This window comes from Eptesicus fuscus, chromosome 19 (genome assembly GCF_027574615.1).
Source record: "Eptesicus fuscus isolate TK198812 chromosome 19, DD_ASM_mEF_20220401, whole genome shotgun sequence".
Classification (NCBI taxonomy): domain Eukaryota; kingdom Metazoa; phylum Chordata; class Mammalia; order Chiroptera; family Vespertilionidae; genus Eptesicus; species Eptesicus fuscus.
Window position 1 is genome coordinate 45014215 of NC_072491.1, and position 16382 is coordinate 45030596.

The following is a 16382-nucleotide window of genomic DNA, read 5'->3' on the forward strand; positions in this document are numbered from 1 at the left end:
TTCAGTGGTCGCTAGGGAGTTTTAAAAGGGGTTCTGAAGGATGGGCGCCTAAGATGTAGCAGGGGAGACAAACTGTAGGCAAGAATGCAGATCTACGGGACTTGGACAAACCCTCTGGGCAAGGAGCATCCTATTGGCTTGGGAAGGCTCCCTACTGGTCTCAAAGCTTTCACCTCCCGGCTGGTGGCTCTGTGACAGACTTCCCTTCCTTTTGTTTTGTGCACAGGCATCCTGTGGGTCACCCAGGCTCACAACTGGTCTCTCTCTTCCTTCTTCCTCCCCTTTCCATGTCTAGTTAGTGACCAGTTCCCTGTGGATTCTGACACCCTCATTTCATGTGCCCTCCCCTCCCTTTACATTCATAGCCATGGCTCATTTTCCCTCCTGGGAACCAAAATAGCCTCCCATCTAAACTGTCGGAACTTCTCCATCTTTCCAATGGCTGCCAGCAGAGTGATCTTCATGTAGCACTCACCTGGAAAAAGACAATACGCCCTCCCCATGGCCAGTAAACCCCTTTCTCATATTGCACCGCTCCCCACTCCAGGTGCCATTCTGAAAACTTACCTTCTCTCTTCTTAAATCTAAATGCCTGGACTGCCATTCATTCATTCATTCATTCATTCATTCAGCAATCTTTGTTGATTGCCTTCTCTGTGTTAGGAAATAGGGTAACAGATATGAACAAGGCATTCATGTTCTGGGTCCTCTTGGACCTTCCATTCTGGTGGTGACATCAACTAAATAAACTCAGGAAAGCCAATAAAATAATAAGTGATTATGATAAAAGGTATGAAGAGAAGAAACAAGGGGTGAGAGAGACTGATGCAATGGGTGGTTTGGAGACTACTTTAGATAGGGTGGTCAGGGTGGGTGCTGAGGAGGTGCTGGAAGTTCTTGTGATAACTGAACTAGGTAATATAGGGACAGTGCATAGTAAATGGGCAATAAATATTAGCCATTATTACTTACTGACCCACTCATTCACCCCACATTTTTTTTTGAGGGCTAATTGTTACATCCATTTGCATAGACACTGGTGGTCTCCTCTTTTTTTTTTTTTTTAAAATATATTTATATTTGATTTTTTACAGAGAGGAAGGGAGAGGGATAGAGAGTTAGAAACATCGATGAGAGCGAAACATTGATCAGCTGCCTCCTGCACACCTCCTACTGGGGCTGTGCCCACAACCAAGGTACATGCCCTTGACTGGAGTCGAACCTGGGACCCTTCAGTCCGCAGGCCGACGCTCTATCCGAAGAGCCACACCGGTTAGGACTAATCTCTGTCTTGAGTGTAGAAGTATCAGGGCTCCCTCAAACACATTAGCATTCTTACTTTTGACTTTCAGATAAGTACGCCAAATAAATCTATACCCAAAGTGGGGACGAATTCTGTTTTCGTCTCAAACACTCTACAAAAGATAAGTGCCTCAGAGGCTCTGCTGATGAATTGTATTATTTCCTCTTTGGTCTTATCTGAAGCACAGATGTCTCCACATTGCTTCCCCTCCCAAGTCCCTTTCAGAAGGATTTGATTATGCGGTTGCCCTGAGGTGGCCTCTTGTCTCTGAATGTGGATGGAGCTGACAGGTCTTCTGGGGGAAACTGCAATTGAATAGGACATACCTCTGTGCCTACGTCTTCCTAATGTACAAGCACCTCAGATTCTTGGATCTCTGTCCTCAAAGCACCATTTTATGGCCCATTGGCTTGTTGTGGAAGCATTACTGGGAAATTCTGGACCACAGGCCCTGGAATCCTAATTAAGTCAGACAAGTGCAATGAAGAGCAAAAGGGACTGGTGGATATCTTTAGGGAAACAAAACCCAACTTCCCCACAAGAAGGGAATGACGTGGCCCTTGAATGGGAGCCTAGAATTCCTATAAGATTGCGTGAGAGCTGACATTTCAGAAACCAGATCCCCTCCCCCAGCACCCTCAGGATTGGCTTCTGCTTTGAGGTGCAGCCTCTCCTGACGTCACCCCAAAGGCTTATGTTGTCAACACTGAGAACAGGACACTTTGGGCGACGTTGTGCTAACAGATTGCTTCTCTTAGATAATTGCTTATGCCTGACCCTGGGCTTCATCTCATGGACCCTAATTCCTCCTTGATTGGCATTTGGCACATGTTGCTTATCCTGGACTTTTGGGAAGTGGCTCAGAGGCTGTGTCTTTGGAGTTTATTAAAAAATTGCTAGTCCCCGTGAAATGGTTTGTTTCACTTCAACACACATTTGCTGAGATTCTTCTCAGTGCTAGGCCCCATGCTACAGCAGTGAAAGACGTCCCCACCCAGCAGATGGCCCTGACGACAAGAGGGAATTGAGGAGGAGTCACAGTCACAGTGGCCTGTGAGGATGAGGCAGAGTGGGGTGAGGATGCATCAAGGATGCCTTCTTCAGGAGTTGGTATCCTTATTGGGATGAATAGTGCCTCTCCCAGATTAATGTCTACACAGAATCTCAGAATGTGGCCATAATTACAAACAGGCTCTTTGCAGATATGATAAAGTAAGGATCAAGACGAGATCATACTGGACAAGGATGGGCCCTAAATCCAATCAGAGGTAGAAGAGAAGGCCATGTGATGATGGAGGTAAAAACCAGAGTGATGCAGTTATAAGTCAAGGATGGCAGTGTTTTCAGGAGCCACCAGGAGCTGGAAGACACAGGGAAGGACCCTCCCTTAGAGCCTTCAGAGGGAGCACAGCCCTGCCTACACCCTGATGTTGGACTTCCAGCCTCCAGAACGGTGAGAGAATACATTTCTGTTTTTTAAGCCACCAAATCTGTGGTAGTTTGTTATGGCTTTGCACTTTGTGCTCATCTTGAATAGGGTTCCAGGGCAAATAGCAATGTAATCATCTTGCTGTCATATCTCATACTCTAAGATCTATTTTTCATTGTTGTCAGGTAGATCCACAATTACCCTTTTGAAAGGTTAGACGCCATCTGTTCCTACCTGATTTAAACCCAATTGTGTCAGGTAAGGCCTGTTTTCACCGAGAGCAGGCTGGACACTCCAGTGGTGTGTAGGACTCATTTACATATGCATCCACTTACTCATTCCACAAATATGTCAGCATTGTCTGTGTGCCAGGTACTGACTGAACTTGGCCTAGTGGTTCATAGGGAACCAGGTCTTAACATTGCCCCCTGAAGAGCTCCCCTTCAGTTTCTTTTTTTTATTTTTTCTTTTTTTTTTATTGAGGTATTATATGTGTACATATCTTACCATTACCCTCCCCCACCCCACACCCATTCATGCCCTCACCCCCCAGAGTTTTGCGTCCATTGTTTATGCTTATATGCATGCATACAAGTCCTTCGTTTGATTTCATAACTCCCCCACCTCTCCCTAACTTTCCCCCTGTAATTTGAAAGTCTGTTTGATGCTTTACTGTCTCTGTATCTATCTTTTTGTTCATCACTTTATAATGTTCTTTACTATCCATAAATGAGTGAGATCATGTGGTATTTTTCTTTCATTGACTGGCTTATTTCACTTAGCATTATGTTCTCCAATTCCATCCAGGTTGCTGCAAATGATGAGAATTCCTTCTTTTTTATGGCAGCATAGTATTCCATTGTGTAGATGTACCACAGTTTTCTGATCCAGTCATCTGCTGATGGGCACCTAGGCTGTTTCCAAATCTTAGCTATTGTAAATTGTGCTGCTATGAACATAGTGGTGCATATATCCTTTCTGATTGGTGTTTCTAGTTTCTTCGGATATATTCCCAGGAGTGGGATTACTGGGTCAAATGGGAGTTCCATTTTCAGTTTTTTGAGGAAACTCCATACTGTTCTCCACAGTGGCTGCACCAGTCTGCATTCCCACCAGCAGTGCACGAGGGTTCCTTTTTCTCCGCATCCTCGCCAACACTTGTCGTTTGTTGATTTGTTGATGATAGCCATTCTGACAGGTGTGAGATGGTACCTCATTGTTGTTTTGATTTGCATCTCTCGGATAACAAGTGACTTTGAACATGTTTTCATGTGTCTCTTGGCCTTCCTTCTGTCTTCTTTTGAAAAGATTCTATTTAGGTCTGTTGCCCATTTTTTTATTGGATCATTTATCTTCCTTTTATTAAGTTGCATAAGCTGCCTGTAGATGTTGGAGATTAAACCTTTATCAGTGATAGCATTTGCAAATATGTTCTCCCATGCAGTGGGCTTTCTTGTTGTTTTGTTGATTGTTTCTTTTGCTGTAAAAAAGCTTTTTATTTTGATGTAGTCCCATTTGTTAATTTTCTCTTTAGCTTCCATTGCCCTAGGGGCAGTGTCAGTGAAGAAGTTCTTTTGGCATATGTCTGAGATTTTGTTGCCTATGGATTCCTCTAGTATTTTTATGGTTTCCCGTCTTATGTTTAAGTCCTGTATCCATTTTGAGTTTATTTTTGTGTATGGTGTAAGTTGGTGATCTAGTTTCATTTTTTTGCATGTATCTGTCCAATTTTCCCAACACCATTTATTGAAGAGACTGTCTTGACTCCATTGTATGTTCATGCCTCCTTTGTCAAATATTAATTGAGCATAGTGGTTTGGGTCGATATCTGGGTTCTCTATTCTGTTCCATTGATCAATATGTCTGTTCTTGTGCCAGTACCAGGCTGTTTTGAGAACAGTGGCTTTGTAATACAGCTTGAAATCTGGTATTGAGATCCCACCTACTTTATTCTTCTTTCTCAGGATTGCTGTGGCTATTCGGGGTCTTTTTTTATTCCAGATGAATTTTTGGAGAGTTCTTTCTAGGTCTGTGAAATATGCTGTTGGTATTTTGATGGGGAGTGCATTGAATCTGTAGATTGCTTTGGGTAGTATGGACATTTTAATGATGTTGATTCTACCAATCCATGAACATGGTATGTTCTTCCATCTGTTTACGTCTTCCTCTATCTCTTTTTTCAGTGTCCTGTAGTTTTCTGCGTATAGGTCTTTTACCTCCTTAGTTAAGTTTATTCCTAGGTATCTTAATTTTTTTGGTGCGATGGTAAATGGAATTGCTTTTTTAGTCTCTCTTTCTGTGAGTTCATTATTGGTGTATAGAAAAGCCTTAGATTTCTTGGCGTTAATTTTGTATCCCGCTACATTGCCGAATTCATTTATTAAGTCTATTAGTTTTTTTATGGAATCTTTTGGGTTTTTTATGTACAATATCATGTCATCTGCAAATAAGGACAGCTTCACTTCTTCTTTTCCAATTTGGATGCCTCTTATTTCTTCTTCTTGCCTAATTGCGATAGCTAATACTTCCAGTACTATGTCAAACAGGAGTGGTGAGAGTGGGCATCCCTGTCTTATTCCTGTTCTTAGGGGAAATGGTTTTAGTTTTTGCCCATTGAGTATGATGTTTGCTGTGGGTTTATCATATATAGTTTTTATTATGTTGAGGTATGATCCTTCTATTCCCACCTTGTTGAGAGTTTTTATCAAGAAAGGGTGTTGGATTTTGTCAAATGCTTTTTCTGCATCTATTGATATGACTATGTGATTTTTATCTCTCAGTTTGTTTATGTGATGTATCACGTTTATTGATTTGCGGATATTGTACCATCCTTGCATTCCTGGGATAAATTCTACTTGGTCATGGTGTATGATCTTTCTGATGTACTGCTGGAGCCGATTTGCTAGAATTTTGTTGAGGATTTTGGCATCTATGTTCATGAGGGATATTGGCCTGTAATTCTCTTTCATTGAGTTGTCTTTATCTGGTTTTGGTATTAGGGTGATGCTGGCTTCATAGAAGGAGCCTGGAAGTGTTCCTTCCTCTTGAATTTTTTTGGAATAGTCTGAGGAGGATAGGTTTTAGTTCTTCCTTGAAAGTTTGGTAAAACTCTCCTGTGAAGCCGTCTGGCCCCGGGCTTTTGTTTGCCGGAAGCTTTTTGATGACTGCTTCAATTTCTTCCGTAGTTACTGGCATGTTGAGCTGTTTAGATTCTTCCTTATTGAGTTTTGGAAGGTTGTATTTTTCTAGGAATATGTCGATTTCCTCCAGGTTGTCCAGTTTGTTGGAATAGAGTTGTTCATAGTATTTTGTAACAATCCTTTGTATTTCGTCGGGGTCTGTTGTTATTTCACCTCTTTCATTTCTGATTTTGTTTATTTGGGTCCTCTCTCTTTGCTTCTTGGTGAGCCTGGCTAGAGGTTCATCAATCTTGTTTATCCTTTCAAAGAACCAGCTCTTGGTTTTGTTGATCTCCCCTTCAGTTTCATTCAACACGTCTCTATGGCGCTACAATGTGAAAGGAGCTGGAATAAAGGGAGGGAGGGGACAATGGTTGGAGAAGGCTCCACAGAGGAAACAAAGGCCAGGGGAGGCAGGGAAAGGCATCATAGCAGAGGGAATAGCATATGCAAAGGCACAGAGGCATGGACATGCAAAGCATGTTGGAGTGAGGCACAGGGTATCAGACATCCTAAGAAGGACAACGTGTTGGAGTAAAACCTGTCACAGTCCTTGTCCTCTGGGGAGTTAGTTTTTTTACAGGTGGCAAATGTAAATTCAGCTGATTTGGGATCTTTGGTTTTAAAGACGTGGATACTGGGGACTTTCTGTTGTTTACCAGAGAGAGTGGATGCAGAAGAGGCAGGGTCACAACCAAGAGGCCACCTGGAGGGGACACCGGAGGCTCCAGGTCAGGGGGTTCACCTTCAGAGCCACCACTGCTCATGGGGAGAGCGTCAGGAAGGGTCTGAACGGGGTGGGGCCAGCATGCCAGCAGCTCCGCCCTGCCGGGGCCGAGCTGCCCTGCGGGAGGATGGCCACGTCTCAGTCAGGGAATGGCCTGCTGGCGGGACTTCTCCCAGGACGCCTGCTGGGAGTCAGGTCTGGGCTGGGCGAGGTTTCCAGGGCCCCGCTTCCCACTCTCCCCGCTGCAGCTTCTTCCGTCTGTCACTATGGCTCTGTCAGGCTCCTGTCCTGTTCATGGTTTATGTTGGGACGGGGTGTTTGATATTTTCATTAGTGTTTTTTCTTGCTTAGACCTTGCTCTGCTTCCTTTCCCCTTCCCTTGCTGCCTGTTGAAATGATTCATCAGGAGAGTTGACATTTTTTAACTTAAAATGTTTTAGTTTAACTGCAGCCGGCTAAATATATTTTGACCTCAGCTCTGTACCGTGGCTCTCTGCTCAGCTGGGGAGACCAAGGAAGCCTGGTGCCAAAAGCTTCTCTCTTTTTTTGGACTGAATCCTCCGCAGCAGATTGGAAAGGATGCTGCATGTCCTGAGGGTTGTTTTGCAACCAGTTCAGATAGGGGCTTGGCCGGTGGGATGCCCCGCTGTGTGAATGTACCTGCCACAGAGGTGTCTTATCTGATTCACGAAGCTGGCCAGCCACGTGTCCAAATGTGTCTGGCCCTGGCGCCATCTTTCTTTATAGAACCCAGTGGGCAATTTACATAGTTGTTCTCTGCCCCGGGGGGACTTGGATGAGCTCCGAGTAGCCACTAAGGCTGGCAGCTTATTAAGTACTGGACGGAGACGGAGGGACAGAAAGTCAGGGCGTTAGCAAGTCTCTGACGGAAGGATTTTTGGAGATCCCAGAAGGAGTTTAATGACAGCAAGAGTCACACTTTAAAAAAAATATGTTTAAAAAAGGCATATTTTTATTGATTTCAGAGAGGAAGGGAGAGGGGAGAGAGAGAGAAACATTGATGAGATACATGCATCGACTGCCTCCTGCATACCCCCTACTGGGGATCGAGCGTGCAACCTGAGCATGTGCCCTGACTAGGAATCGAACCATCAACCTCTTGGTTCATGGGTCGACTCTCAACCACTGAGGCACACCTGCCAGGCAAGAGTCCCACTTTTTTTAAAAAAATATTTTATTGATTTTTTACAGAGTGGAAGGGAGAGGGATAGAGAGTTAGAAACATCGATGAGAGAGAAACATTGATCAGCTGACCCCCCCACACCCCCTACTGGGGATGTGCCCGCAACCAAGGTACATGCCCTTGACCAGAATCGAACCCGGAACCCTTCAGTCCGCAGGCCAACGCTCTATCCACTGAGCCAAATTGGGTAGGGCCCCACTTTTTTAAAAAATGTATTTTTTTAATTGATTTCAGAGAGGAAGGGAGAGGGAGAGAGAAACATCGATGAGAGAGAAATATCGATCAGCTGCCTCCTGCACACCCGACACTGGGAATCAAGCCTGAAACCTGGACATATGCCCCGACTGGGAGTCGAATTGCAACCTCCTAGTTCATAGGTTGATGCTCAATCTTTGAGCTACACCTCTGGGCAAGAGTCCCGCTTTTAATGGGGGGCAAATAGGATCCTTTTTAGACAAAGCTCTTTTTCTCCTCCAGGCTTGAGCAAGGCAGGCCATGCCTCTTAGTCCCCCACCCAGACTCATCAAACTCAGTTCAGGATGGTAAAGAGAGAGAAAAGAGAGGACAGGATCAAATCTGAGTAGAGGATCTGGGCTGCTTCAACTGGTGCCTACATACACGACTCTGTAGATCCAGCCTCAATATTCATTGACTAATTATTAGTCCATTCACCATATATTTATTGAAAATCTGTGTGTATGTGGCTAATACTGAGACTAGCCCTGGGAATGTAGAGAAAAGGGCAGATGTAAGCGTCTAGAGGGAAAGACAGTAATTATAAATAGGGTAAGAGTCTCAAAGATAAAAATACAGAAAGTAGCCCTAGCCGCTTTGGCTTAGTGGATAGATTGTTGTCCTGCGGATCAAAGGGTCCAGGGTTCAATTCCAGTCAAGGGCATGTACCTTGGTTGCAGGCTCCTCCCTAGCCTGGGCCCTGGTTGTGGCTCATGCAGGAGGAAACCAATTGATGTGTTTCTCTCACATCGATGTTTCTCTCTGTCTTCCCCTCTCTCTTCCACTTTCCCTAAAAATCAATGGAAAAATATCCTCGGGTGAGGATTAAAAAAACAAAAAAATACAGAAAAAATAGGGGACAATGGGAACATTTAATGGGCGAGTTGACCCAGGCTCGGGTGCGGGGATGGGGGGAGAGGGTACATGAAAGCCCTCCTTGATGCAGTGACTTTTAATCTGGTGTGTAAGGTATAAATTGAAATTAGGTCAGGTGAAGAGGTGAGAGAGGTGTTTATTAGGCGGGGGCAATTGCAAGTGAAAAGGCCCTCAGACAAGAGAGAGGAGGGGGAAATAATAAAGATCTCTTGAGCAAGGGGTGGGGGGGAGGCTTCTGTCACACATGAAAAGTCCAGAGCAGCCGAAACCGGTTTGGCTCGGTGGATAGAACTCCAGCCTGTGGACTGAAAGGTCCCAGGTTTGATTCCGGTCAAGGGCATGTACCTTGGTTGCGGGCACATCTCCAGTGGGAGGTGTGCAGGAGGCAGCTGATTGATGTTTCTCTCTCATCAATGTTTCTAACTCTCTATCCCTCTCCCTTCCTCTCTGTAAAAAATCAATAAAAATATATTAAAAAGAAAAGAAAAGTCCAGAGCATGGACTTGTGGTGCCAGACTCAGGGCAGCAAGACTCATTCCAGATGCTTCCCTATTGGGGAGGAGACTTTGCGTACACCGCTGGGCTGGGACAGGGCTGGCCGGGACAGGATGGGGATGGGACCAGCATATGAAGGTCTTCAGTGCCCGCAGATGAGGTGGTTTTGACTGCACCTTATAATGACCTAGGATGCTTTTCAAAACTATAGAGCTCCGGGCCCCGCCTCGAGAATCCCCATCTGTCCCTCTCCAATGGGGTTCGGTCCCATGTCCAACCATCTTCCCAGGTGATTGTAATGTGCCTCCAGCTTCAGCTTATTCCTTCGCTTGGGACTGGGCCCAGCGTGGGAGGTACTTGGAGATAAAGAAGGCCACAGGGAAAGTCAGCCCCAGCACTGGGAGGGCAGTAATTGCTGTAATCTCTGAAGGAATTCGTTGGCTTTCCTCAGAAGAGCAATTCTCATAACATTTACCAAAATGAAAATCCTGATTAATTCTGCAGGTTTATAGCTCCCCAGAGGCTGGGGAAAAACATCTCTTGGCAACAGAAGCAAACTTTATTCTGGCAGCACAGACAATGCTGCAAACACTAGATATGGAGCTGCACATACTTTCTGGAATTCCAACGCACCGCATCCCTGGTCTCAGAGACACTCAGCCATGGCCACTGCTCATGCTGCCACCCGGACCAACGGCTTCCAGGGGCTCTTCGCCCTCTTGCTCCCAGTCTCCATGGTGTTCTGGGCAGATGTGGCTTTTGTCAGCCCAGCATGTCTTCCTTTGGGGAACCACTTCTATGCCATTAAGTGCCATTCAGATAGGTTGTCAACGATCATTAACCCCACCTCTGCCTGTAGGGACGCCATCCAGGACTAGCCAGTTATGGTAGTATGATCCCTGGAAATAGTGATTGGCTCAAGAGGTTGCATGGAATTCAGAAAGGGCCAAACAGCATTGTTTATTTCTTTTTAGGGTTAATATATGGATAATGGTAAAGTTTCTCTTGAAGATGCTAAGCTAGAGAATGTGAGTCTGGATTTGTTCTCACACGGTGTGGAGAACAAAGCTAGAGAGAGAGAGAGAGAGAGAGAGAGAGAGAGAGAGAGAGAGAGAGAATTTTGCCAACAAAGGCCTGATTCCAGGCCTCCATACTCTGGAACTTTGAGTCTTGTGAGCTCTCGCTACACCTGTTTAGGGTTAAGCTTTTTGGAGTTGGGTTCTGTCTCTTGCAACAAAAGCATCTGGACTAACACAGCCAATTTTTTGGTTTCTGATCGACCTCAGGAGAAGGTGGAGGTGTGGGGAATGCACTGGAGAGTGAGGCAGGCGTGGTCAAAGAGTTTGTGAGGCAGCTGTCCCTGGGATGTCCAGGTGTCTGTCTCTGGGTCGTAGCAGTCGAAGGAGGCCGAGTCTTCGATGTTGCAGTCCGTGGTCAGCCGCCGGCCGCCTGTCACGTAGAGCTTGTTCCCCATCACCGCCGCCCCATGGTGCATCCTCCGGTCTTTCATGTCCGCACATTTGACAAATTTGTTGGACTGAGGGTCATAAGCTAGAATCCTCCTTGTGTAACCTGAAAGCCAAGTGGTATATCAGCAAGGTCAGCATTACTCATTTGGGAGTAGAGGTCAGTGGTCTGGGAATGTGTCTGATCTCTGCCCTCGCCTGACACTGAGGCTGGAATCTGAACTACAGCATGGAAATGTTTCGATAACCTGCCCAAGGTTTAGTGTGCAGCAGGGATAGGGTTTGGCCCCTGCATCCCTAACCCCAAGTTAAGGCGGCACATAGCCCGTTTTCAATGGGGAGCAGCCTCCTGATTCCAGGGACTTTCTCAGCCTCACTGGCTTCTTCATCCCTTTCACATGCCCTCTCCAGAGCTACAACAATCCAAAGAAGGAAGCTTTGGAAACTCATGGGTCCCCACAACAACCTTATCAGGTAGGCCCTTTGAGGATCTCCATTTTACAGATGAGCAAACTGAGGCACAAGCTACACTAATAGAAGAGAAATATGCAAATTGACTGTACCTCCATGACACCCACAAACCAATCAGGAGTGAGTATGCAAATTAACCCAACAAAGATGGTGGGTTAATTTGCATACACAGGCACAGAGCGGTGGGGCAGGACGCCTGCTATGAGGGAGATGGCGGGGGGGAGAGGGGGGGAGGGAGCTACAGGAGCGGCACTCCGGCTGGAGAAGACTGAAGGCGGCGGCCAGAGCGAAGGCCTGGGTCCCGGGTGCCAGAGGAAAACCGGTGCTGGCAGCCAGGGGAAGGAAGGCCTATTGCACGAATCTTCATGCAACGGGCCTCTAGTAGAGTAATAACTTACCAAAGGGTATACAGCCAGGGAGTGGCAGAGTCAGGATGTGAACCCAGATCTGTCTGACCCCACACCAGTCCTCTTAACCATGACACTATACTGTGATTACAGAGGAATGATCCATCAGTAGCTAATATTAACAAGAGCAAATGTGTTTTGAGTATTTGCCACGTGTCTGGGAACATGCCACGTGCTTTCAATACGTGAGTATGTTTTATTATCACAACAACTCTGTGAAATAAGGCATTATTTCATTCCTGTTTACAGAAAATGACAGGGAGAAACTTCTGGAGGGGAAAAGAACTTTGTCAAGTTGTCCACACTCCCTCAGCTAGAGGGATGTGATTTTACAAAGACAGTCTTGTAGAACAACGTCTGTCTATTAGTGACCCTTTTTCCACGGGAGATGCCAAGTTGTGCCCAGCCTGGCGATTCTCTGCTCAAGCTCACCTCCCACGATGACAATCCGCTCCCCAAGCACCACTGCGGGGGCACACACATTCTTGATCATTCTCGTCTCCATTTTGAACCACGTGTTTCTGGAAATGTGGTAAACCTGAGGGGGAAATAGAATCATGGCACTGTATTTTAAAGTGATATTTTTAAAAGACAGAAGTAGTAATTAAGCCCCGGAAGGTGTGGCTCTGTTGGCTGAGCATCTTCCCATACACCAATAGGTTCAGTTCCCTGTCAGGGCACATGCCTGGGTGTGGGCTCAATCCCTAACGGGGTGTGTGTAGGAGGCAACCAATCGATGATTGATGTTTCTCTCTCTCATCAATGTTTCTCTCTCCCTCTCCTTTCCTCTCTCTCTAAAATCAATAAAAACATATTTGTCAAAACATGGTCCTTCTTAAAAAGTGGTAATAAAAGGGTGAAATAGGAGTGATTTTTTTCACCTTTTTTCCAATTTTTAGAATGTAGGTATATTACTATCAATAAAAATATAGTTAAATAACAGAAAGAAGAATATTACTAGAAATTGATCTTCATGTGACCCTCCTGAGATCAGAGGCTGTGTTTCTATAGAGTGGACCAGGAGTTATGCATTGTAGCATGTGTTTGCTTACCTTGCTTGGAACAATTTTTTCTTTTAATGAGAAATGGAGCAACTTGGATAGTCATGAAACCAGTGCTTTTTCAGTTACTTTCATTTCTAGCTCATGTTTAAATGTCTAATTGTTCCAGTGTATCCGAGAGGGCCTTAGAGCCAGGAGTAAGTCTGGGGCTAAGTGAGGAAGGCTCTTGGGCAGTGCATGCTTGAGAGTCATTAGAACCACAGACAACATGAAGCACGAGGAAAGGCAAAAAGAGCGCAGAGATGGGCTGCACTCTGAAACAGAGCAAATCAGGATTCCCAGACTTTCTTCCTGGTAATTTTCTCATTTTAAAGTTCAAATATCAAATGTAAATTAGTTCATTACTGGCAGAATTTAGCACAAGAGAGATAGGATAGACTTCATATAAGAAGAAAGGAACAAAAGTATTCAGTTATGGAGGAAAATGGCCCAGTATTATTCACTGGAAATTCTTCCTGTGTAAAATGTAATTGCCATAATATAAAGGCCTTATTATTTTTTTAAAAATCAGTTTACCAAATTTTATCATCACAACCATCCAGTGAAGTAGGTAGCATTACTTACCCCCATTTTTCAGATTAGACATTGAGGTTCAGAGAGGGTAAGTGACATTCCCAAAGTCACACAGCTAGAGTGAGAAGAAGAGCTGGTCTGGTTGAGTCCAGAGTCCATGTCCTTCACCTCCACATTCATGGTTGTATCTGATGTACCTTTGTATATATGAATCTTACACAAAATAATTCATAAATGGATAAAATCTTATAGAAATTAAACTTCCTTACTCCTTCTCTTTCTTTCTTCTTTTCCGTCTCCCCCTCCCCACTGCAGATGACAAGTGTGTATGTGTGTGTTATGCGAGTATTTATATGTGTGTGTGTTTGTGTGTGTGCACGTGGTGGGGGGATGGGGACACACACACTCATGCACTTACATGATGAGAAGGACCAGCCATTTACCTGGATAAGGCGCACAGGGTTCTGCATGATGTCCTCTCCCCCGAAAAGGTAGAGTCTTTGGTCTTTCACAGCGACTGCAGGGTGCAGAACCCCCACTGGCATGCTGGCCATGTTCTCCCAGGCGTTGCAGATGCTGTCATATCTCTCCATGGAGCCCAAGACCTCCTGCCCTTCTCCAATGCCCCCGATAGAGAAGATGAAGTTCTTCTGGGAGGTGCTTCTGTGGGAGTAGCGGGCCGCCAGCATGGGCTGTCCCAGCCTCCACTGATTGAGTTTCAGGGAGAAGATGTAGACGTGGCGACTGGGCTCACTCTTCTCCGTGCCCACGGCCATGCCTCCCAGCACATAGACGCTGCGGTGCAAGGCAACGGCTGCGGCCTTGTAGAGCCGGGTGGGCAGTTTGGCGAGGCTCCGCCATTGGCCTGTCTGTCTGTGGTACAGCAGAACGTCCCTGGTGGTCTGCTGGTTGTCCTTCCTCCCACCCAAGAGGATGAGGAAGTCTTGGTAAGAGTTCCTTGGGGGCACGTGCCATGGAGGTTGGAGGTCTGGGACACTGGTGGTGCCATACAAAGAGAACATCTGCCTCCTGGCCATCTCCAAGATGATCTGGCATGAGGGCGAGGACTGGAGGAGGGCATCGTTGGCGATGAAGTGGTGGAAGAAGGCCGGGTGGATGTACGGAAGCCTGACGAGCTTGAACAGTTCCTGCATGTATCGCTTCCGGGTCTGGAGGTCATGCTTGACCCAACCCATGAAGGCCTCAAACACCTTTTCCTCCTCCCCGCACAGCCCATCATCCCCCAGGTAGTCTCTCAATTCCAAGGCGCAGAGCTCCTTCAGGTCAGCAGATGCGGCCACCTCTGGGAAGTACGTCAGGGCCACCTCCCTGGCTGTCTTCTTGAGGGTCTCGCAGCTGAGGATCTCCGAGAGTCTGATCATACCCAGGCAGTTGCTGGGGGTCAGCTGGCTCTGCAGGTAGGAGGAGCAGGCCTCAAAGAGCTTGGGGTACTGCAGCATGGAGGCAGCCTCCATCAAGGGCAGAACGTTCTCAGCCGTGATGGGCACCTCCCCCGTGTACACATACAGGACGAGCTGTTCCAGGGTCGTGGAGTCAATGCCTCTCAGCTGGACCTTGGCCTCCATGCTCTCCCGGAAGTTGCTGCAGAACATGGCCCGGAAGTAGGGGCTGCTGGAGGCCAGCACGTTTCGGTGGCAGGGGACCTCCCAGGCCCCAACACAGATGATTACATCAGTCAGGATTCTGCTTTGTCTTAAGCCATTGAGCTGCCTCAACAAGTCAGAGGAGAAGTCGTGGTTTTTGAAGAGCAGCCCATCTGCTGACTCCTTGTCCATCCTGCAAAGAGGGGGAGGAGTCCCAAGAGGGAGCACGTGCTGGAGGGTTTAGCTGTGGCAGCGCAGAGACTTAGAGCATCTGTGTCCACTCACCAGTGCGTGTGGGTATCGCCAGGAATATCGCTTAGTGAAGATTGCAGAGGGAGACCACCCACACTCCAGACCTCACAGCCGACACCTCTCTTTTTGGTTATGATTGCTCTGAAAGGTAACAGGCAAATAACATCTTTAGATAATCTGAGGAAAAACAAGCAAACCAAAACAATGAAGGTTGAAGGAAGTTACTGATTGTCAGGAGCTGAAATGTTAGCCAGAAGCAAAATAACAGCCCGTGCACTTGACCAGCGGAAGTCTGTGAGCCTTTCTCCAGACTCTCAGCCTTCTGTTATTTAGTGAACTCATCTCAGCATCTTTCTGGGTGTTAGCCATTCCCCAAGGTTGTCATTCTGGGGGGTGTGGCCCTCTGGTAACCAGACAGAAACGAGGGATGAAAAGGGACCTTTGCAATACATTTATTGAAACATGACTTCACAAATTCGTTAGGGTTTTGTTTTAAAGATGGGATAAATAGAAAGCAGAGCCCCAGTAACACCCTGGGCGGGGTTTATTGCTCGCCACCTGGCAGGCCACCTGCTGAAGAGAGAAACATTAGAGACGTTTACCTTGCTTGGCGGCAGTGCTAGCCACCGGTGCCTGGTCCGACTGGTCCCGCCGGAGTTTCCACCTCTGGCTCCAAGTGAAACCATAAACCTGGGCCTTTCCTTCAGTTGACAAATGATTGGTCCTGGGAGAGTTCTGGATTTGTTTATGCTAAAGGCGCTTTCACAGTTTTCTAGAGCTTTGTGACAGAACTGCTGGGCAGGGAGACGGTGTATACATTCCAGGGCTAAGAATAGCTGCATATGTATTTTCCACTGTTAGGACATGTGACTTTCCAGTTGCCTTTTGCAGCAACCCCAGGGCCAGCAGGGCCGCGCATGCCCACACGCCTTGTTTCCTTGGCAAGTGTTTACATCGGCATAAATAGATCTGAAGGGACGGCTTCTCTCAGGGAAGACGTTGCTGCCTGCTTGGAAACATCCTGAGTACACTGTCCTAAAAGTGCCTGGGAATTCTAGATGTCTGTAAACAGGGTGCCGGGGCCTGGATAGTTACTGACGATGGATCTGGGCACGTGGAAGGTGGTGGATGGTCGCAAGGGAAGCCAGAACGTGGGCCGGG

At 46.5% G+C, this 16382-nt stretch overlaps 1 protein-coding gene across 1 annotated transcript; it reads right to left on the bottom strand.

Annotated features, from left to right (window-relative positions):
• Nucleotides 1-10566: 10566 nt before the first annotated feature.
• Nucleotides 10567-15191, bottom strand: KLHL38 (kelch like family member 38). The gene is made up of 3 exons (XM_008143290.3): nucleotides 13809-15191; nucleotides 12224-12329; nucleotides 10567-11019 (listed from the first exon to the last, which is right to left on the bottom strand). The coding sequence occupies exons 1-3, from the start codon at nucleotides 15159-15161 to the stop codon at nucleotides 10730-10732; spliced, it is 1749 nt and encodes a 582-aa protein (XP_008141512.2). The 5' UTR covers nucleotides 15162-15191; the 3' UTR covers nucleotides 10567-10729.
• Nucleotides 15192-16382: the final 1191 nt, after the last annotated feature.